At 41.2% G+C, this 23,265-nt stretch overlaps 1 protein-coding gene across 1 annotated transcript in view; it reads left to right on the forward strand.

Annotated features, from left to right (window-relative positions):
• LOC126092092 (zinc finger and SCAN domain-containing protein 22-like) overlaps positions 1 to 5,895 on the forward strand; it is a 759,840-nt gene extending 753,945 nt beyond the window's left edge. The window contains exon 8 of the mRNA XM_049907515.1: positions 4,014 to 5,895. Within this exon, the coding sequence (XP_049763472.1) occupies positions 4,014 to 4,252 (239 nt within the window). The 3' untranslated portion in view covers positions 4,253 to 5,895. The remainder of the gene's footprint in view (positions 1 to 4,013) is intronic.
• Positions 5,896 to 23,265: the final 17,370 nt, after the last annotated feature.

Raw genomic sequence — 23,265 nt, forward strand, 5'->3', positions numbered from 1 at the left:
TACATTCCATTATCCTCGTTTTGCTTTTGTTGATGTTCATCTTATATCCTCCTTTCAAGACACTGTACATTCCGTTCAACTGCTCTTCCAAGTCCTTTGCTGTCTCTGACAGAATTACAATGTCATCGGCGAACCTCAAAGTTTTTATTTCTTCTCCATGGATTTTAATACCTACTGCTAACTTTTCTTTTGTTTCCTTTAGGTCGGCCGGAATGGTCGTGCGGTTCTAGGCGCTACAGTCTGGAACCGAGCGACCGCTACGGTCGCAGGTTCGAATCCTGCCTTGGGCATGGATGTGTGTGATCTCCTTAGGTTAGTTAGGTTTAATTAGTTCTAAGTTATAGGTGACTGATCATCTCAGAAGTTAAGTCGCATAGTGCTCAGAGCCATTTGAACCATTTGTTTCTTTTATTGCTTGCTTGACACTATACATGTTGAAATTTTTGGTGCAACTGGTATTTATACTGACGCTTCGACTGTAACCTCGCTACTCTTCAAATTGTGCTACACTGCGGATGAAGTCCTGAACATATCCAAACTCAGCATGGTAAGCTAGCCCATCTCTTTAACAGTTAGTGATTCTACTTTGGAACGTACGAGGGGCGTTTGAAAAGTCCGTGCAAAGCACAAGAGATGGCACCTACGGCACGTATCGAGGTCATATTTAGTTGGTAGCATCTTTGGAAATTATGCACACCAAGTTTAAGCGATATTGGTCTATTTCTTTCTGTTTGGCATTCGTGTGAATTACGGAAACCGAGCGATTGTCAAAAAATGAACGAAAAAAAAAATTCGTGTGGTGGCTAAACATTACTTCCTTACAGTCCTTACAGTGCCGACTTGGCCCCATCCTAGTTTCGTCTGTTTGCAAACTTGAATAATACATTCGAGGACCTCACTTTGATAGCGGCGAAGCGGTGGAAGCAGAGATGAGGTTGTGGCTCCGTCAACAAGGTCAAACGTTCTACAGTGACGGCATCAACAAAGTTGAGAAATCACGTGCAGCCATGAAGAATAAAAATGTAGACTTAACAAAGTTTGTCTTATTTAAGAAACTTTCAGAATTTTCACATAAAAAAAATTCGGAGGCATTACTTTTCAGCCAATCGTCGTATTATATCAAGTACACACCACGTTACTAACATTTGAAGACAGAAAATCACAGAACTGTGTTCTTAGAAGGCAAAACTAACCCTAAGAATTAATTATCACGAAAAGATCTTGTATGAGATAGGACTACAACCACCTGTAGACTTATCCAAGTTAATGCTAATGTCCACATTGTTACTGTGTATTGGCTACCAAGCCGACTATTTTCTAATCATGGAACTGATATCAAAAGGACTACACGCAAAATTATTGTTCTTTCCCAATCATATTACAATGTATCAAAGATGGCAGAGCATCTAAAAGCATCTGTACACTGCACCACATTCAACACAGAGGTCAGCCGACACAGCGGCTGTAGCCAGCTCCAAGTGGCATTCCGGAAACAGCTGTATTCACCCTGTCCGTCAACTTGGCCGGACAGCCTCTGAGGTCAACTATTACCAAATTCACCAAGCTTACCACAGGCATATAGTAACCACGTGTGTTCAGATACAAAGGACTTTGGTTGAGTTAGCAGACAGCAGCTAATCGGCGTAGTGACGAAGATTGATTCACAAATAAAACTACAACGACCTCTCAACGTAAACAGCAGAAACAATTGTCTCATTCGTCACTCTGCACATACCAAGTCTGCATGTTAGCAAGCAAAAATCAACAGCATTTGATACTGCCGAAAGCATTCAAATGTAGTGATGGCGTCCCAGTTATCCCACTTAAGAGGTGTGTGCCACCTCATAGCTCCCAGAGTGTCTGCCTAGTGCACCACTTCTCGCTGTGCTGGATCCAGATACTGCGCCGTCTGACCTACCACCAGGCTTAGCTGTCTCATTCGACACTAGCACGTAAGCAGCAGAAGCACTCTCCGCTTCAGACGGCACAGTTTTACAAAGCAATCTGTCATTCGATCTCGCTGCTGGCCATTTGTTAGGATGTGGCAGTCAAATTCTACTTCCAATATCCTAACGTGATTTTGTCTTAAATCAAACTGGACGATTGTTCGGGGGGGGGGGGGGGGGGGGGTTTTAAAAAATGCACAGCCATTTGTTAAATTGCTCACTTGCTCGAGCGGGAAATGTAATACGTACTGCCATAAACTCAAGGAATTGAAAGTGCATGGTGCTAGAAAGAGAAAAGTGTAGTAATCATGGCCTCTAAACTTCTTATCTTAACGGCTATGAGCATTTATTCAATTTCGATGCTGCGCAACAGCTATCTTCTATTGTAAGCTCTTTGCTTTTCATGTTATGGACCAAAAGAAGAAAACATTGTCTAGTAAAAATGGGCTAATGCATACTTTAAAAGCTACAAGCACTTATGCAGTAGAAGGGACGTGTCTCACAGTCGCGTATAGGTGCAAGTGCTCATAGCTCTTAAGGTATGCATGTTAGAACCCATGTTTACTGGATTTTCTTGCTTCTGACATCGTGTGCTTACAATTGTATGCGTTCACGCCATTAATTCTCGTACATGCCGTATATTATCCCTGATACTTGGCTTGCGTTATTGTTCTTTCTTCTCATGTGTTGCGTTTTCTCTTATACACTGAAGAGCCAAAGAAACTGGTATACATACCTGATGCCGTGTAGGGCCCCGCGAGCATGCAGAAGCGCCGCAATACGACGTGGCATGGACTCGACTAATGTCTGAAGTAGTACTGGAGGGAATTGACACCATGACCCATAAATCCTGCAGGACTGTCCATAAATCTGTAAGAGTACGATGGGGTGGAGATCCATTCTGAGCAGCACGTTGCAAGGCACCTAGTTATGCTCAATAATGTTTGCGTGTGGAGTGTCTGGTGGCCAGCGAAAGTGTTTAAGCTCAGAAGAGTGTTCCTGGAGCCACTCTGTAGTAATTCTGGACGTGTGGGGCGTGGCATTGTCCTGCAGGAATTGCCCAAGTCCGTCGGAATGCACAATGGACATAAATGGATGTAGGTGATCAGACAGGATGCTTACGTACGTGTCACATGTCAGAGTCGTATCTTGACGAATCAGGGGTCCTATTTCACTCCATCTGCACATTCTCCACACCTTTAGAGAGCCTCCACCAGCTTGAACAGTCCCCTGCCGACACGAAGGGTCCTTGGATTCATGAGGTTGTCTCTATAGCCGTACACGTCCATCCGCTCGATACAATTTGAAGCGAAACTCGTCAGACCAGGCCACATGTTTCCAGTCATCATTGTTCGTATTTACGGGCACAGGCGAGGTGTAAGGCTTTGTGTCGTGCAGTCATTAAGGGTACACGAGTGGGCCGTCGTCTCCGAAAGCCCGTATCGAGGATGTTTCGTTGAATCGTTCGCACGCTGACACTTGTTGACGGCCCAGCATTGAAATCTACAGCAATGTACAGAACGATTCTTTTCAGTTGTCGTTGGTACCGTTCTTGCGGGTTCTTTTTCTGGCCTCTGCAATGTCGGAGGTTTGATGTTTCACCGGATTCCTGATATTCACGGTACACTCGTGAAATGGTTGTACGGGAGAAACCCCACTTCATGGCTACCACGGAGGTGCTGTTTCCCATCGCTCGTGCGCTGACTACAACACCACGTTCAAACGCACTTAGATCTCTATAACCTGCCACTGTAGCAGCAGTAACCGGTCAAAGAACTGCGTCAGACGCTTGTCTGGTTACATATATCTGTGTTTGAATACTCATGCCTTTACCAGTTTCTTCGGCACTTCAGCGTAAAACCTGCAGACCTGTTTTACTACAGAGTGTTCCAATGCTCCTTGCCTTTTCGTCTTGAGTTTTGCCAGGTCATCTGAAAATTCAGGGTATTTTATGACTGTTTTGTTTGCACTTGTTCTTTCTGATACCTTTCACTTCTTATTATCTATTGTTTCCTGTAATCTACTGTAGAATCTGAAGATGTAACACTTCTCTTATTCTGTCCTCAGGTGATCCGCAGGAGGAGTGCGTGCGGTGCGGCAAAGTGTTTCTGGCGGCAGGAGGCACCCAGGTGGCGGTCCACGGCCTCTGCGGAGCGTGCCTGGCCACCAACCAGGGACTGTCCCCTTTGGTCACCAAGGAGGACTCTTCGGCGTCGCTGCGGTCTTGCGGAGACTCAGCTGGCGAGGAGTCGAGCGCTGCGGGCACCGAGCGTGATGAGGACGACTCCAATGGCCATCCGGAGTAGAGTCCTGAGCAGAAGTCCTCAACTCCCAGCCAGCTCTCCTGTCCCGAGGTGGATCCTCAACGGCGTCTGCTAGGACTCCAGAGACCACACTGAGGAAAGCACGTGCCGACTCATCACGCTAGCCCGGATCTGTCGGTCTGCCCAAGTGTTGCCTACATTCTTATTGAGACCTGTGATACCAGACTGTAGGCATGTTTTGTGTTACTCTGCTACTGCCCAGTAACTCGCAGAGCATTTCAACACGAAGAACTAAATAGCTCTTCTCGGAATGACACCCTCATGTTTATCTGAACTGTTTGGTGTTATTTGTGTGATACATGATCGTTCTTAATTTTATTTTCATCTTTTTGTGGACGTTGTTCAGTTCACATCACAACGAACAATGGGCGCAAAAATTTGTGGCTGAGACATGACTATAATTTTCCGTATTATAAGTGTATTAAGTTGAAGCGTCTCGATCTCTTAGAACATAAGCTGACGAACAGCAAAACAGATCAAATATTGCGTCTTAAAACTGATTCTGAGTCCCAAATATTGACTTGCTTGCATATTTGGTGCTGGTGATAATCCTTCCTGTCCACCATGGTGGAATTAACATTCGTTTGTGATCATATTTTGGCAGAAAGGTGATGCAATTGCAGTACTTTGATCGCTGACAGGACACTACAGATAGCGCCAATCCAGTTGACGGTGTTTTTTCCCCGATACTTCCCCGCAGAAGAGGTCTGGGAACTCCATGTGGCAGAGTGATTATGAATTGCACAAGAAAACAACAGAAGAGAAAAACTTAACTGTAAAACTTATGTGAACTAGATCTCGTTTGACAATAGTCTTTGCAGTGTGTGATGTGAAATTCTCGTAAGTTAAGGGAAAGTGCATTGTGAAGTTGAAGTAGTGTGACAGTTACAGGACAAAATTTCCAGTCGCGATTTCTCAAAGGCTTTCATGTGAAAGCGCAGTGAAATAATGTGTTGGTGTAAACCATGAAGAATGTGATTTCCGTCCAGTAAACTTGTTTACGAAACTCTGAAATATTTATAAGTTAATGTGACATTATAATTAATCCAAGATGACTCTGTAACTTGATTCATAGTGCGGCAGAGAACTGGGCTCAAGTGTAGACAGTTCTGAGCTCGCATTTGTTGGCAATTTTTACTGACGTAAAGTTATTGAGTAAAGTTTAATTGTCTCTGTGAAAGAACTCAACACTGAACGACGCTAGTGGGAGCTCTATAATATTTATCATGGCTTTGGTTGTATGAACATAGTTGTTTGAAAATACTTGTAGTGTTATTGGTTCATGTCATATAATTTGAACGTAACAAATCTGTGGTAGAATGGTTCACACATCTGTAACAGATGCCATAGCGTTTGTAAGTCTTTCCCGTTCACTCAGTGAATATTAGCTTTAAGGTAAGCTCGATGCTTAAGGTAATGCATAGCAGACAATAAAGATAACAGGGTTTGTCTGTTGGTAATTGAAACATAAGCGTTTCGTACAGCTGTCGATTCATTGTACTTCGAAGTAGAGATTTCTGCATTGTTTGTCTTTATCTCTTCTCTACACATACTAGTACTTTTGTAAATAGTATCTTCTTTTACATCTCAGCGACATTAAATAAAGTGAATGTTTATTTATGTAACTTCAATTTGTTTTACTATGACACACACCCATTGACTTCAGAACCAGAGAATAATGAAACAAGGCTTGTTGTTTTGTGTTGTAGATGCTTTAGTGTCAGTATGTTTGTATTCATATTAAAAATATTTGTGCATGAAAAGAGTTAAGTGAGAAGTGTGCATCAGAGGCAAACATACAGGAAACACATATGAAATGGCAGTTGAACGTTTCAAGAGCAATATATGTAATATACACAAACTTCGAAATATATTGATAAATGATACATGAAATGAAAACGTGACTGAACAGTTTGTCTTAAAAGTGCAGTTACAGCTCACACGGTACACTTGCAATCGACAGGTGAGTATTTCTCTTAAACAGCTCGTCTGGAATAACTGATGCGACAATTACTTTCATCCTGCTACTCAGGTAATGTTTTTCACAGACAAACGGTAGCGGGACACGTACGTTGTGTTTGTGATCAACTTCCAATTCACGGATTCATATCGTACCAGAGTAAATGAAATCGGAGACCATCATGTTAATGGTGTTTGACCAATAGCAGAAAGTCCAGTGACTGGGGATACTGTCATTGAACGAATTGCGTACACATTACGGATGTGCACCCGATGGCAAGTAAATAATACTTCACCTGAAATTTTAAGAGGGTACTGTAATGTAGCACAAGATAAGTAGTTTGTTCCGGAAAGTCTGCATTTGGACACAGAATGGCACAGAAAACAGTCGATTCTGAGGAATTTCAATCACTGTGAAACACTTCACGATATTTTACTAGCCTACAGACTGCCACATTATGATTTCAATCCCATCAAGGTATTTTAGTCAACGTTATTTCTTACACACAGGCACGCAAAATTACTGTGGCTCTCAGAGTCTGTAACACCTGTAAACGATACCGGCACAGTTACATACGCTTCCATAAGTGTTCTATACACACATTACTGGATATATGACGCTTTATGGCTGATCCATGTAAAACATTTGTTAAGGCTAAGCGTGAAATACTCTCCCAGATCTGACAGATTGATTACACTATCATAGTAGTCGTTTACCCTTTCCTTTACTAAGGCAATCCGTGGTTGCACTCTGGCAGTATTATCTCCGATGTTACTATCACTCAGGGATCACAATCGAACTTAGAACTGAAAGATTTACTGTCCACTGTTGTATAAAGCAGAAAGCTCTCTCTTTAACGGTAATTTTTGTGAAACACCCCTTACTCTCATATCCGGAGAGAACGACATTGCCACCTATCAGGATCAGGGAGACATATATCAATAAGAAACACAAGAAAAACCCAAATTTTAGAGTTCAGTTCAACAGGAAATGATTTTTAAAACACTGTCTCAGGCAATACATACAGGCACATACATCTTCACTGAAAAAAGTCGAACATGTGTTACTAAGAAATAAAGTACTGCCTCTCTATCCACGAATCACCGCTGTGAAAGAAAGGTAGCCGTCTACAGAGATAAACCAAAATGTAGCATTGAAAGCAGCTACAGTTTGAAAGCTACTTAACTCATTCACCATACAGTGTTTAATCTGATTCAGCAAATCAACCATAGCAAATTATCATTTGATTCATCCAGTTCATAATAAATGACGAAGGAAGTGAAAGAAAAGGAATGAGTAAGTGTAAAGGTTGTTACAAAACAGTTTTACTCTTGTCATAAATGTTAAACATTAATTTAAATTTTCGTTTAGTTTAAAATATCACGCCCATCTCAAGTCTTCGTGAAATAGTACTTTTGCTTGTCTCCTGTCGTTCCTCAGTCGCAAATTAGATTAATCTTCTTTCAGTATGAAATCCTTTCCTGTTGTTTTTTACTTGTTTCACTCATTTTATTCACGAAGCATCTTCCTCTGCAACACATATTACTTTTTCTTAATATGGTTGTACCAGACATGCGACTACAGTTTCAAATACATTTCTGTATCGTTTCCTCACATTCAAAGCAACTAGTGTAGCATAATTTAACCTTTGATTACGGAAATGTCGAGTACAATTTGCGCCAAAATTAGTAAGACAATAGCTCTTAATCCCAAACGCACGATTTAGAAACATGTTTAAATATGTTATCACGAACTTAGTGAAGGAAGAGTTTATATGATGGACTCACATTTTTTGTATTAACTACCTAAATTTCTTTTCTAACTATATTAAACTTCCTAAACAACGTCGTGTGACATGTCTTTCGTTTATTTATCGTGCAATGAGGAATTGTGGATGAAGTAAAAAAAAATTGGTTTTAAAAAACGTTTATAGTCTGCAAAGAAAACTTCCTACAGCTACTTTTCACTTAATGGAATAAGTTGAAAAACTTCACCGAAAAGCTGGAAAAAAGACACTTTCATTAAACTTTGTTTTAAGAAACATATATAGTCTGCAAAGAAAAATTCGTACAGGTACTATTGATTTCATGGAATAAGTTCTAAAACTCACCCGAAATTGGAAGAAAGACACTTTCATGAAATTAAATATAAACATTGCACACTGTACAAATCCTCATGAAGGTCATCCCAAATTTCAAATTAATTAAAGAAATGCTATATATAATGATTTATGTAACTTTAATACTTTCAAGGAAAGACATTCTATCTATTTACAAAAATGACACACGTAAATATATCTCCCAACCAGCACATTCACTGTTGGTTTACATTCCACAGGGCATGGACTGCATTTTACAAACTGATAGGCACGATAACACAAAATATAGTTTCAGGCATCGATTCATCCGAATGCATGTCAGAATGACGTGCCTCGCCATCAAAATTTTTGGAAAAGAGCAATAGTTGTCTTTTACACCTTGTAATCTTTGTTCTCCACTTTTTCATGCGGAGATTACGTCTCTAAATATTACTTACTAACTTCTTTCATATCATTTTGTCTCCTTTGTGCATTTCGTCTCACATTATCTTTCTGCTCTCTTCTGTTCTAGAAGTTGTATCGCCAAGTTACAAGGAGAATATGTTAACGAGGCAGACTTGACTGACTTAAAGTTTTCGTCCTGTTTTATTTTGGGTTTGAGATGGACAAAAAGTCTGTCAGTAGAACAGTGACGTCGATGGAGAAAGTATGGAGGGACAGGACGTTGCCTAATCCTGAGCACATGACAAAATACTCTGTTTAGAATTACCCGCCGTGCTGGCTGAAAGAACAGTGAAATTGTAGCTACTGAGAATATGCAACAGCAGTTGTATCATTAATGAAAAGGTTTTCTTAGTTTTTTTGGAGACTTTAAGGAGCCAACGCTACTATGTTGGCTGTGCTAGTAATTAATTAGAAAGACATCGAATATGCCTACTGAAGTATGCCCATCTATCTCTAGGAAAACGTTCCTGTAAACGTTCTATGACAACACAGTCTAACCTAATCTTATGGATAATAAGCAGCACTTACTTTGCGCAGTAGTTAAACAGGGCAAAGAGAATGCGTAAACCATGTTAATTACTAAGTTTTCTAATACAAGAATTACCATTGATATTGGAAAAGTTTAATATGTCTCACATTGTAGAAAAACAAGTGCAAGGAGTATGCTTGGCTCTCAAATTTTATCCTAAATATCATTCCACAAGAACCTATAAATATTGTACATTCGAAGAATATTGTCTGGAACATAATAATTTAACGATGGGAAGCTGTGTCAATAAATATAATTACTGAAACCCAAAGGTACAATTTTTACCAATGAATCAATGTTAGAACAAAGATGTAGTGGTTGTACAGTGGTCAGACGAAGACATCATTAACGAAATATCCTTGAACGTTGCAGAAACGGAACGAATCGTTTGGTGAATGAAGAATGGATATTGTGTGTTTCAGTATGAATCAAGTGCAATGTACGAGAAAGCAGACTCTGACGCACGCTAATCAAAACTCTGCATCCTACTACACTATTCATTGTGGCTGAGTACAGACGAATGCGCCTTGCATCAATATGGCTCGCAAAGCTACATACTGCAGCAAATATTTCTTTGTCTTTGAAATATTTCATACACAGTAAAATGATGGCTGCTACTCCTATCACAAACTTTCACATACATACCCATCAACCACCGTCTTTTCCTCAATGTATATCATAGCAGCCACACTTCCTCCTTACAACCACACCACAGTACAGCCATGAATAGGGTAGAACTCACCAGAACCTCTTGTTACACTTCAAGACATGGGCCATGATGCATACTCAGCCAACATAAAATTCCTACAGACGAAGCTTCCGCTCACTCCAAAGACAGTTGTTAAGACAAACCACCACTGCTGAGTTCCGAGTGGCTAACCCCAGGTAGCAACCACGAAGCACAAATGATTACAGAAAAGACTGTTTGAGTTCACAAGCACATAAACCTTCAGAAACTGGAAGCTGACAATTTTATCAGAAATTTTCGTCACATGTACTCTAAATAAAGGACGGATCAGAAATGTTTTCTCTAGAATGGTCAGCAGAGCACTTTATAAACTCGTCGTCTAGCTACCCTGATCATCTGAAATCTTAGTCCTCATTCACCAAAACATTACAAAAATTACAATATTTTTGGTCTACTATTGACCTGAATATGCTCAAGAACTCAGAGTCCTGATGAGCCCATACAGAAGCAAAAGTGTATTCCTAAAGACATGGTGACCAATAGGCAGAAATATAATGCAACACAACTGAGCTATAAGTGCTTATTTAGAATGCAGTAATATGTGCTCATATCTCACAAAAAAATGTAAATATTGAAGTATCCCATTTGTTATTACAAGAAACTGATTGTTCAAATTAAATTCCTAAAGACATGGTGACCAATAGGCAGAAATATAATGCAAGACAATTGGTCTATAAGTGCTTATTTAGAATGCAGCAATATGTGCTCTTATCTCACAGAAAAATGTAAATATTGAAGTACCCCAGTTGTTATTACAAGAAACTGATTGTTCAAATAAAATATTCTTCTTAAAATTGCAGTTAGTGTTCCTATGCAAATCACTTAGTTAAAAATATTCAGATATGTTTACATATGAGTTACTTAAGCTTTATTCACACAAATGAAAATTAACAAGTTGTGGTCTACATGGTTACACATTTGTACAAAAAATTACGTTATATAACTGCTTGTGAATACTAGTGTTCAGCTCCAGGTCACAATGATCATGCAAATATTTATTATCATTCTCATACGCCAAATAATATGCAGAAGCCAGGTAAACATAGACATTAAAGTATGGCCTCTCTGTGTCCTCATTGAAAAGAAATTAAACACCAACACCCTTCAAAATTTCTTGAACAATTAAAGATGTGAATATTTGAGCATGGTCTCTCTGTGGCCTCAATGAAAGTCAGTAAAAGACTGCAAACTTCAAAAGTTTCTTAACGCATTGATAACACAAAATGAAATATATGTTTATAATTCAAAATAAAGGATTGTAGCAATACTGTATAGTAACAGCAAGATACTGTTGATCAGGTCTAGTGAAACAAAAATTTGATGTGAAGCACTCGCATAGCCATGCCAACTTAACAAAGAAATTGGACACAATGCTGACTTACTTTCTGTAATAATATGAATGACATTGAAAAATTACTGTTTAATAATGTTACTGCCTTCGTGAGTCTACAATTTACAGTAAAACGTTGTATTCACAAAATCTTTGTAATGGAAGGAAAAGGACTAGTATAGTCTAGCTTACTTGTCTCATAACGGCAATATTATCCGTTCATATGTTTTCCTAGTGAGGGAACGTAAAGTGACACTTGTCATGCAGCTTTTCCAATTGTTTCTCACAGTACTGAAACACACTCAAGGACTTCAGATCAGTTAGTGAATCATATTGTACTTCTGACTGACACAACAGCAGTTATTTTACATGGTTCAGACCGACGACATAATAACATTTTGTAGTATAGCATGAATAGGCTTGGTAGAGTTGACCACATACAGGTATTGATCTGTTCTCAGATGTAACTTTTATGACTTCAACGTGTTAAGAGACCTCCATTATAATGTTCCAACATCTGGATTGGAAATATTTTCAGGTTAGCGCGGTTCTGGTCTCATCCTTTCACATGTCTCCCAGTTAGGCTCAACTATACTATATTTTATACGAAACATATCGAAAAAATGTTAAGGCTCAAGTATACAACATTTTATATGAAACATATCGAAAAAATGATAAGAAGATATGTTACAAAGGTTGTCCAAGCAAAACATTACGCTATCTCCTATATAGAGTGATCCCCATACTTTATAGTGAGAAAGCTTATTCACTGTGTCATTAACAAATAAAAATATGCCTCTCAATCACTTAATGTAAACATTAAAATACATAATACTATTACATACTGAATGAGAATTCAGATATTTTCATCCCCCAGAATATCTTATCACAATTTTAACATATCTGTGCACAAATCACATGTGTAACACATCAAGAGCACCATTTGCTCGTAGCTTGGTTGGTTGGTTGGTTTTGGGGAAAGAGACCAAACAGCGAGGTCATCGGTCTCATCGGATTAGGGAAGGAAGTCGGCCGTGCCCTTCAGAGGAACCATCCCGGCATTTGCCTGGAACGATTTAGGGAAATCACGGAAAACCTAAATCAGGATGGCCGGACGCGGGATTGAACCGTCGTCCTCCCGAATGCGAGTCCAGTGTGCTAACCACTGCGCCACCTCGCTCGGTGCTCGTAGCTAGCTCGAATTTTAACTATGCCTCTACAAAACTGGCCAGATTTTATAGTACCATATTTCATTACCAAAGTCTTTCGCTGGGCTACTCCTGTTGCATTATCCACACTAACTCAATACATCTAACTACACACTACATTTTACCCTTATGGTATCAAAAATGTGATGAGCTTATTATCAGTCTTCATACACTACTCTCAGAAATTGATTAATTCTTTTCTCTTCCAGCCAAAATCCTTACATCTATACAAAACCTACAAAAAGATACTCTTGCATCATAAGCAACAGAAATACAAGAGAAACTCTGCTCCACTTAAAGGAAATGATCATAGTTGTGAAAAAGTACTATATCATCAAGAATTACTGCTATCATTGGCAGATATATCTGTTGCATTAATCCCTTCCTGGCGACAAAATATCCATGAGAGACACAATTACAAGAAACTTATTATACAACTCAGAAAACACATCATATATAATTCAGTATCAGTACAACTCCTTGCTGCTTCAATCTTCACGCATACACCCTCAACAGACACATATGTTAAAAGGTTTCATGGCTACTTCTTTTCATATTCCTGAAAAACACGAATCATTAAGATAAATTATTTCCTTATCTTTTCCGTTGTCCCTCAGATAAGCTGCTAGATACCTTTCAGAACACTTTAATGGAATAAACACACAATACTACACAAATCAAGAGATACTATGGACAAAACTGGAATTTAATACCGAAGAAGAACAATTTTTAGACATAATAAGAACCACCTTTCTCATCAACATTTAGCTGTCGTTATCTACTCTAGCTGTCACATTGCACTCATTGGACTGTCCTCGTTTTCTTCTTCATATACTAAAGAGCCCCATACATCTACACTGTTTTCCATACACACTTCCTCTTTTCTACGTTACTTCACTTCTCTATGTTTTCGTTAAGATTTCCAAGTCGTGAGCGGTTGCAATGAGTATATTTTCATTTCGTAAAGCATTTAGCCGCGGAGTGGCCGCGCGGTTTGAGGCTTAATGTCACGGATTCCGCGGTCCCTCCCACCGGAGGTTCGAGTCCATCCTCGGGCATAGATGCATGTGTTGTTCTTAGTGTAAGTTAGTTTAAGTAGTGTGTAAGTCTAGGGACCGAAGACCTCAGCACTTTGGTCCCATAGAACTTACCACAAATTTCCAATTTTTCCGTCTCTAGCATCAGTCACTTGAGAGATTTTATTTTGCATGAACGACGATTATGTTTCATCTATACTAAATAAACAATCCGGTGTATAGGAATATTTACCAAGCTCAGCCTCAAGAACATTTAAAAGATGTTTACACTTTTCTTGTGAACAATGAAGTTACTGTAGGTTTTAGGATGGACAAAAGACCTCTGTGGCAATCGATGGAAAGGTCAAACTAGGCCCGTACTCCAACTTCACCACGGAATGGATACAAGATTCCATTTTTCTCACATAATTGTAAACGCAAACCTTCCACATAGGCTTTTACACTGCCATAGGATTTATATTTCACTGCAACTTAAAAAAAAGCAAATTTCTTTCTCATGTAAGTAGACGGAATCGGCTTCCGATTTCCCTACTAACAGATTTTTCTAAAAGCAAGTGGTCACTAAAAAGCCTTCGTAAGGTTGTTAGAATCATAGAAAGTGATTTAGATGCGTTTTTAAACCATTTTGTTTCTCTGAGAGCCTATGAAGCTAAAGTCATGTGTTTCTTTACTTGTTTCATCCAATTATTAACTCTTAGAGAGGTATGTGCGACACAAGATCCACAGTTACGGTGCTTAGCGTTCTTTCATGTTGAGGATCATATTTGCAGCACGAAAGGGTCTCTAGACCAAAAACTGCCATCTCTGTAAAGAAAAATTTAACATTATCTAATGTTCAGCATGAAGCACAGTATCAGTACCCCGACATATGTGCAATACAAGGTAAATTTGACATGTTTTACTTGCTCAGCCACACTTGTAGAAATATTGCAGCAAACCCTTACCTCTCAAAGTATATTTTTGCTTCGCTCATCCTTGGAAACTCTTCTCGTATCTAGGAGACCCAAATGTAATGGACAAATCGCTGGAGTCAACTCGAGGAGCTTTCACATAATTATCTGAAAAAGCAGTAGTTCACTCCGAGCACGCCATTTTCCCCATGTTATGGTGTTTTTCCTGTCTCTGCTATCTTACTCGCCTAGAAAGCAGCAGAGTTTTGTCTACCCTAGCTGCATACCGAGAATTATTAAAATCATCGTGAGACCTTCAAAAACACATCATTTGTATTTCTCATACTGGAAAACTATGAGAAGCAGATTAAAGTTCTCACATGTCTGCTTCAGGTTAACTGAATGAGCAACCGGAACAGAAACAAACTCTTCCCCACTGTAGAGAAGCACTGCTTTCATACTAACTTCCCAGAAATGTATGGAATCACTGAAATCGGGGTCAACAGTCTCCGTAACAGAGCCGATTCCGTTACAAAAAGCATGTCACATTCCCTGGAAAAATATTCAGAAAAAAAGGCACTCGACGATAAATGCTTTTGAAGTACGAAGAAAAAGACTCCAGCCCATTAATCCAAAGAAAAAATCTCATCCGATTGCTTCGATAAATTTAAGCCTCGAACGATATCGTTGTGATCTGCTTGATGCAGAAAGTGTGATCATTTGATACACGGTGACATTGAAACATTGAGCCGGCAGCTATATTTGCTTCAGTGTCTTGTACGTGTACGTTACTCTTTTCGTCTTCACTCACTCTTACATCTCAGGATGTACTGGCATCGGATATTTTCGACTGTGGCATACAAACGTTACAGCGTTTAGTAAATCAGGATATTTGGACTTTTATTCGTCTTAGTGATGAGTCGATCTATGTATACTTGTTGGACAAAAATAACAGTCAGTTGTGTGTCTCGTTGTTCCTCCAACTCATGGGAACAGCAAATGCCGTGGCGGGATTCTTTTAACCAGCATGTCAGGAATGTTGTACATGAACAACCTTGAGCCAGAAATACACTGGGGTGACTAAAGTCATGGTATGCCTCCCAGTATCCTGTCGGGCCTCCATTTGCCCGACGTGGTGCAGTAATTCGACGTAACGTGGATTCCACAAGTCGCTGGAAGAAATATTGAGCCATGCCGCCTCTACAGCCATCCATAATCGAGAAAGTGTTTCCGGTGCAGGACTTTGGGCATGAATTATCTGTTGATCATGTCCCATAAATTTTAGATGCGATTCATTCCGGGCGATCTGGGTGGCCAAATCATTCGCTCAAATTGTCCAGAATGTTCTTTAAAGCAATCGCCAACAACTGTAGCCTGGTGACACGGTGCATTTCATCCATAAGAATTCCGTCCTTGTTTGGGAACTTGAAGCCCATGAATGGCTGAGAATGGACACCAAGTAGCCGAATATAACCATTTCCAGTCAATGATCGGTTCAGTCTGACCAGACCACTTAAACACATTCCATATCAACACAGCACACACAGTTATAGAGACACCAGCAGCTTGCACAGTGCATTGTTCACAACTTGGGTCCATGGCTTCGTGGAGTATGCGCCATACTCCAACCCTGCCATCAGTTGCCAACTGAAATCGGAACTTATCTGACCAGGCCATGGTTTTTCAGTAGTCTACGTCCCAACCGGTGTAACCATGAGTTGAGGTGAGGCGCTGTAGGCGATCTAGTGCTGTTATCAAACGCACTCGCATCGGTCGTCTGCTGCCATAGCCCACTAACGCCAAATTTCGCCGCTGTCGAATGTCCCACTTTGATTTCTGTGGCTATTTCACGCATCGTTGCTTGTCTCTTAGCACTGACAACTATACACAAATGACGCTGCTCTCGGATGTTAAGTGAAAGTCGTCGGCCACTGCGTTGTCCGTTTTGAGAGGTAATACCTGAAGTATTGTATTCGCGGCACGCTCTTGACACTGCGGATCTCGGAGTACTGAATTCCCTAACGATTTCCGAAATGGAATCTCCTATGCGTCCAACTCCAACTACCACTCCGCATTCAAAATATATTAATTCCCGTCGTGCGGCCATAATCACGTCGGATACCTGTTCACATGAATCACCTGAGTACAAAGGATAGCTTCGCCAATGCACAGGCCTTTTACACCTCATGTACGCGATGCTACCGCCATCTCTATACTGCTAAACCAAAACATGCCCACTGCCGACCGCGACGTTGGACGCCACCTGGTGGCGTTGCGAGCACTTGACGCAGTAACAACTGTGGTGTCACCGCCAGACACCACACTTGCTAGGTGGTAGCCTTTAAATCGGCCGCGGTCCGCTAGTATACGACGGACCCGCGTGTCGCCACTGTCAGTGATTGCAGACCGAGCGCCGCCAAACGGCAGGTCTACAGAGACTTCCTAGCACTCGCCCCAGTTGTACAGCCGACGTTGCTAGCAATGGTTCACTGACAAAGTACGCTCTCATTTGCCGAGACGATAGTTAGCATAGCCTTGAGCTACGTCATTTGCTACGACCTAGCAGGGCGCCATGATCCTTTGCTACTTATCTTGTGAAGCATGTACCGTCAAGAGAGATGTTCAACAATTGCGGATTAAAGTTAAGTATTCTACCAGTTACCTCCTGTTTTGCTAGTCTTATTTCCCTGACCTGTTCGAGACCTCACGCCAGCCTGCGTGAGCTTAAACGCGTGCCTTTCGGCTACCGGTCATAGTGGATTGGCTGTCTGGCCAGTCCACTACAACAACAGTATGTAAGCGGAGCTCAGACGGACGGCTGTCACCCTAGTGAAGATATGGGCTGCAAATGAGGAAATACATTCAGATAAGCGACTTTAACAAGGGGCAGATTATTATTACGCAGATCACGTGAACGAGTATTTCTAAAACAGCTAAGCTGGTCGAATGTTCACGTGCTACTGTTGTGAGCGTCTACGGATAGAGATAGAAGGGCAGTGAAACTATCACTGTGCGGTAAATGATTGGACTTCCACAACTCCTCACAGAACGTGGGGACCGAGCGAGGTGGCGCAATAGCTAGCACACTGGACTCGCATTCGGGACGACGACGGTTCAATCCCGCGTCCGGCCATACTGATTTAAGTTTTCCGTGATTTCCCTAAATCGCTCCAGGCAAATGCTGGGATGGTTCCTTTGAAAGGGAACGGCCGACTTTCTTCCCTGTCCTTCCCTAATCCGATGAGACCGATGACCTCACTGTCTGGTCACCTCCCCCAAACAACCCAACCCAAAAGAACGTGGGGTTCGGGCGCTTCTATTGAAGGACAGATGGTCATCTATGGCATCTCTGGCGAAAGAGCACCGTCCATCGTACATTGTTGAACATGGAGCTCCGCAGCGGACCACTCTTAAGTGTCACATGTTGACCTAAGGATATCGTCAATTACGACTGCAGTAAGCATGGGACGCTGGGATTCGACCGTCGATCAATGGGAACGTGTTGGCTCCTCGGGTGAATCACATTTTTGCTGCACTAGGTCGATGGTCGTCTCCACAAATGCCGTCATCGAGGTGAACGGTGGCTCGAAGTGTGTAGCGCACCACCGAACGCAGGCTGATGGGAGAGGTATAACGTTACTCTACGCCTGTATGGGACCTGTTGTACAAAATCTAGAACACGCTGACAGCTGCATCCATTCTTGGTTGATGTCTTCCCCGACAGCGATGTCATCTTCTAGGGGTATAATTGTGGTTCAAATGGTTCAAATGGCTCTGAGCACTATGGGACTTAACATCTATGGTCATCAGTCCCCTAGAACTTAGAACTACTTTAACCTAACTAACCTAAGGACAGCACACAACACCCAGTCATCACGAGGCAGAGAAAATCCCTGACCCCGCCGGGAATCGAACCCGGGAACCCGGGCGTGGGAAGCGAGAACGCTACCGCACGATAGAATTGTGTCTCGGAGCCAGAATCTTGCTACAGCGGTTTGAGGAGCATTATAGTGAACTCACGATCACGTCTCAGCGATCAGATTCGCGTCATTTAGATCCTATGGAACCAATCTGGGTCGCTATCGGGCACCACCACCGCTTAGACAAATCAGCGGCCCGTTATTTACGCGAATTGCATGACCTCTGTGTAGACTTCTAATGCCACATACCTCCACAAATGGACCAACAAACTGACCGATCCCTGATATCCAAAATTAGTAGTGTATTTCGTGCCAAAGATGGACAAACAAGCTATTAAAAAGGTGGTCATAACGTTTTGGCTCTTCAGTGTATAAGTGCGTATCACTGTCCCACGGCTTTTGTCACCTCAGTATTAAGTTTGTAGAAGTTCTTTACAGAAGTGTTGACTTTTCGTTTCTATGATTTCAAGTTAACTCTCAACGGATATAACAAAAAGAATTTGTGCTATTTAATCAGTAACAGGCTCCTCTTTTTCGGAAATAGAATGAAATGTGCTTACGGCGCTCTTGGCAAGGCAGATAATCTGGTATGTTCGGCCATCAGATGCAAGTCGTTTTGTTTGCGTGTCGATGAATGATGAGGGCAACACATACACACTCAGTCATCAGCCGAGAAAATGCCCAATGGAACCCAGAACCCTATAATCCACAGTCAGCAACGCTAATCCCAAGATCACGACCAGTGGACACTTCTGCATTGATACAAAACATACACCTTCGCAACTTAGAAAAGCAAGCAATCACTGCCAACAATTGTTAGGACTCTCAATTCTGAGATGTAATTGGCAACAAACACTGCTTCATTCTACAGTTTTATGTAGGACCCATTGGCAGTGCTCCACACCACCTTCATTTGCTCAGGTACTTTGTCTGAACAGAGGGATATGTATGGTTATTCTTTGTAGAAGAAAGTCTCCCAGATTCGACTGCCCCGTCTACAACGGACGCCTGGCCTGCTGTTTCTGCATTCTGCGCAACTCTAGTTACGACTTCTAACACATTGTGTTGCACTATACACTTTGCGCATTTCAGTTTTTGGTTATCAATTTGCAGTTACATGTTTTGACAATGGAAGAAAGTTTTTGTGTTGTGTAATGGTTTTCGTTGTTTCTCTTTTACAGAAGCAGGTGAGCCTTCGAACGTATATGCTTTCTTGAGTATTAAGTTCTAAGCATAAAGTTTATGATGAAACTGCTTTACATACATGTTCGGTTAAATATTTATTGGGGCAGCAAAATGTAGGCTGCAGCTACGTAAACTTCAGTTGCTTGAACTGGATTTTTTTTTTCATTTTTATGGTCTGCTCACATTTGAACGCACTCCTATCTTCTTGGAATTCTCTTGCAGATTTCAAAAGCATAATGAGGAAGATTGATAAAAGAAAGTGAAGTCCTTCTAAGTTAACTAAATATATTAATGCAGTTCGGTAAAAAAAATGGTTTGAAAGAAGGCCAATAAACCGTTTAATATTCCAAACACCACACTTACGACATCAAGAGCGGTACATCTCAGGAATCAACAGAAACTAAAAGAGGCAGATCTACAATTTTGGGTAAAGATCCTTAGGCAGAGATAGTTTACTACTGTCTTTCTATGGAAGAAAGAAGCTCTTTGGGCTTACTCATAATGTCTTGCAAAGAACGGCCCTCGAATTGACAGGGAGAAATATTGTTGAACACCCGTTAAAAGACGAAACTGCCGGATAGAAAAAGGGTTAGTGTTTTTTCGTAAACGCCACAAAAAAGATCAGAAAGAAAGCCTACAGGAACATCCTTAGTAGCGCTATTGGGTCTAGGAAGAAAAACATAGAAAATATCTATAACCTTTTGTAAGACGTTTATGAGAAAAATAATTTCACTCCAGAATTAACACTATCGACAGGACAGATACTGCTGAGATATAGTCTTAAGTAGCAAAACTAATTCATCAGGGTAAAAAATAGGTAGACGCCGTGATATCAGCGCAAAGTGGAGCCTTCGTGACGACTGTTGCTCGTATGAATGCTGGTGGCTCATTTGTGCCCCATTTAGTAATTTTTCCGAGGAGAAATACGAGTGAACAGTTGAAAAAAGAGGGTTCAGCATTTACCAGAATCCACTTCTTCACACGGTAGTTTCGACAGTTCATCGTGTTTTCCAGTCCTACAAAGGTAAAACCTGTGTCGTTGCTCTTCGGTGGCAACTTCAGCCGCACACAGAATACTGACCTGATTCACTTGGCAAAAACGTAATAATGCTGCCGTTATATCTCTGCTAGTTCATTCACCACACAAACAACAATCTTTGGATAAAACAATTCGGTTGTTTTATAGTTTAGTACCACGCGAAAATCAGGTGGTGGTTAAGGCACAATGAACGTGGCGTGTGGGCTTTCAATGTAATATATTTCTTGAGGAAAGCTTATGTTACATGCCAAACAGCGCCAGTAGCAATCAATGAATTTAAAGTAAAGGCGTATATCCCTGAACAAGAAGCTGTTCTCCGATGCTGAATACATGAAAAGGCAAATAAAATTAAAACGGTTTTGCTCCTTCTGTAAATCTATAGGAAAGAAAGAAACAAACAGAAGAACGAAAACTTAGCTTTCTAAACAAAAGAGAAAATTGCGATATGGGTGAACCACAAGTTATTGCAGTCATCACTTATCCTTGCTTGTGTGTTCCTCTGTCATTAGTTACACTTGATGATCCTTCGTATTCCACATCTTCTAAGATAAACACCCTTGCCACTACTCCCATTTCAAAAACCAGAAAGAGGGCCACGAATAGCGGACGAAAGGCCAGCAGCTCTGTAGTTACTAGTCTACGCATTATAAGGCCCAATTAGTGGAAGCTAAAAAGAGTAAAAAGCAAGGAAGGTGATCAAGTAGCAGGTAAAACAGTCGGGGCCTGGGGCGTGGACCAGCAGTACTGCCATCAAGAAAAGGGAAAGAGCTCGTGAAAAGTGCCTAAGTTTTGAAAAAAAAAGTCATATAATCAAGCACTGAAGATGAAAACAGCGCATCCTGTGAAACATATTGATTCTTCTTCCAGGAGTTTTCTCATCCAAAGATAATGTTGGCTGGTGTGTGTTTTGTGACGGGAAATTTTCCGACGATTGGAAATGGGAACTTCTGATCTACACAGGGTGTCCTAGTCGTAATGGTCTATATTCTACGACGTGACAGGAATGGTCATGTGAAGCAAAAAGCATCTTGATGACATATGCCGTATTCCGAAATGTTTTCCTAGATAGAACACTTTTAACGTACATTCGTTTCTGGGCTAGTGGCACACACGTATGCATCTTACCCACCAAAACTCTGTGACATTTTTTTCTAGCCGCCTACCTCGTTGCTTTTAACCTCGTTGCTCGGGATGTCTTCCTGCCATTGAACTAGGTCGTTGAAGGCGCAGTTGACCATGGCGTGTTGTGAGTTTAATAGCACGAGGGACTGAGAGCGTGTCGGAGAGGAAGCATCGGGTAATCGTGTTTGTACACGCGCTGGCTAAAATGCCACACAGTTACACTAATGAAGGCTATGATGTGGCTATGGTGTATTTTGTGGCTTCTCCGATGGTAGTACTCCTGATGTTTACGAAGAATACGGTCGGGGCTCCACGAACATGTGAATGACGGACATTATATTCACATACCTTGTACCCGTTTCACATACAGTGTGTCCACACTCTTCGCATTTGCCACAATACCACACGACTTGAATTTTGACACTGGTTGCATGACAATGGTCACTTACTTCCATTAATACTGTTGACTGATGAAGCCACTTTTACACGGAACTGTATCAAAAACAAACGTAATAATCATCAATGCTAGCAGGGAAATGCACTGCTACAGTGGAAACCGATTCCCGAGTTCGTTTTTCGATCAATGTTTGGTGTGGCATAAGCGGTAACATGTTGATACGTTGAGCTATTTTAGAAGAGCGAACGACATGGTGGAATTACTTGCGTCTTTGGAAGATTCATTTGCTGATCACCTTGAGGACATTCCCTTGGCGACGTGGGCTACAATGCAGTTCCAGCATGATGGAGTCCCTCCACATTTTACCCAACGTGTTGAGGACGCACTTAACCGTAGTCGCTGCATCGGTCGTGGTAGTACAATTAGCACCTACAAGCCAGACCTTAGCCATTATATTTTCTTTTCTGGGGTTGGATGAATTGTGGGGGTGTACAAACGAAGGGCGAATATGTGAGATGAACTGCTTGGGATCATCACTGACGCTGAGGCACTCATTAGCAAACTTGCACAAGCACTCACACAAGCAACACAGCAAATTCTCCCAAGGGGGCTCCAATGCACTGAAGTTGACGGTGGGATATTCGAACATTTATTGTGAACTGTACAACAGCTGTAATGTAACGTTTACGGTAACGCTTAGAGGGTTCTGTGTTAAAGAGACGTATTTGTCAATTTATGCGTCATAAGACGCATTTTGTGTTATTTACTGTTGTACAAATGTAAACCTGCCAATGTCTTTAATAATACAGAAAATAAATAACAAATACAAACTAAATGTGTTCTCGGAAACCTTTGGGAATAGGGCACATGTCTATACGATATTTCTTGCTGCAAATGATCGTTCCTTTCAAATCTTGATCATTGACCATTCCTCCTGGGACATTTTGTATTTTCTGTCCCTTTCTTAAGTTCCGTAGCTCAGTCACTAAAGAAGGAAACCCTATAGGATCGCTGTGTTGTCGTGCGTCCGTCCATCCGTCCGTCTGTCTGTCCGTGCTACTATAAGAACATTTCTCCCAGAAACAGTT

This window comes from Schistocerca cancellata, chromosome 7 (assembly GCF_023864275.1).
Source record: "Schistocerca cancellata isolate TAMUIC-IGC-003103 chromosome 7, iqSchCanc2.1, whole genome shotgun sequence".
NCBI classification, from domain to species: domain Eukaryota; kingdom Metazoa; phylum Arthropoda; class Insecta; order Orthoptera; family Acrididae; genus Schistocerca; species Schistocerca cancellata.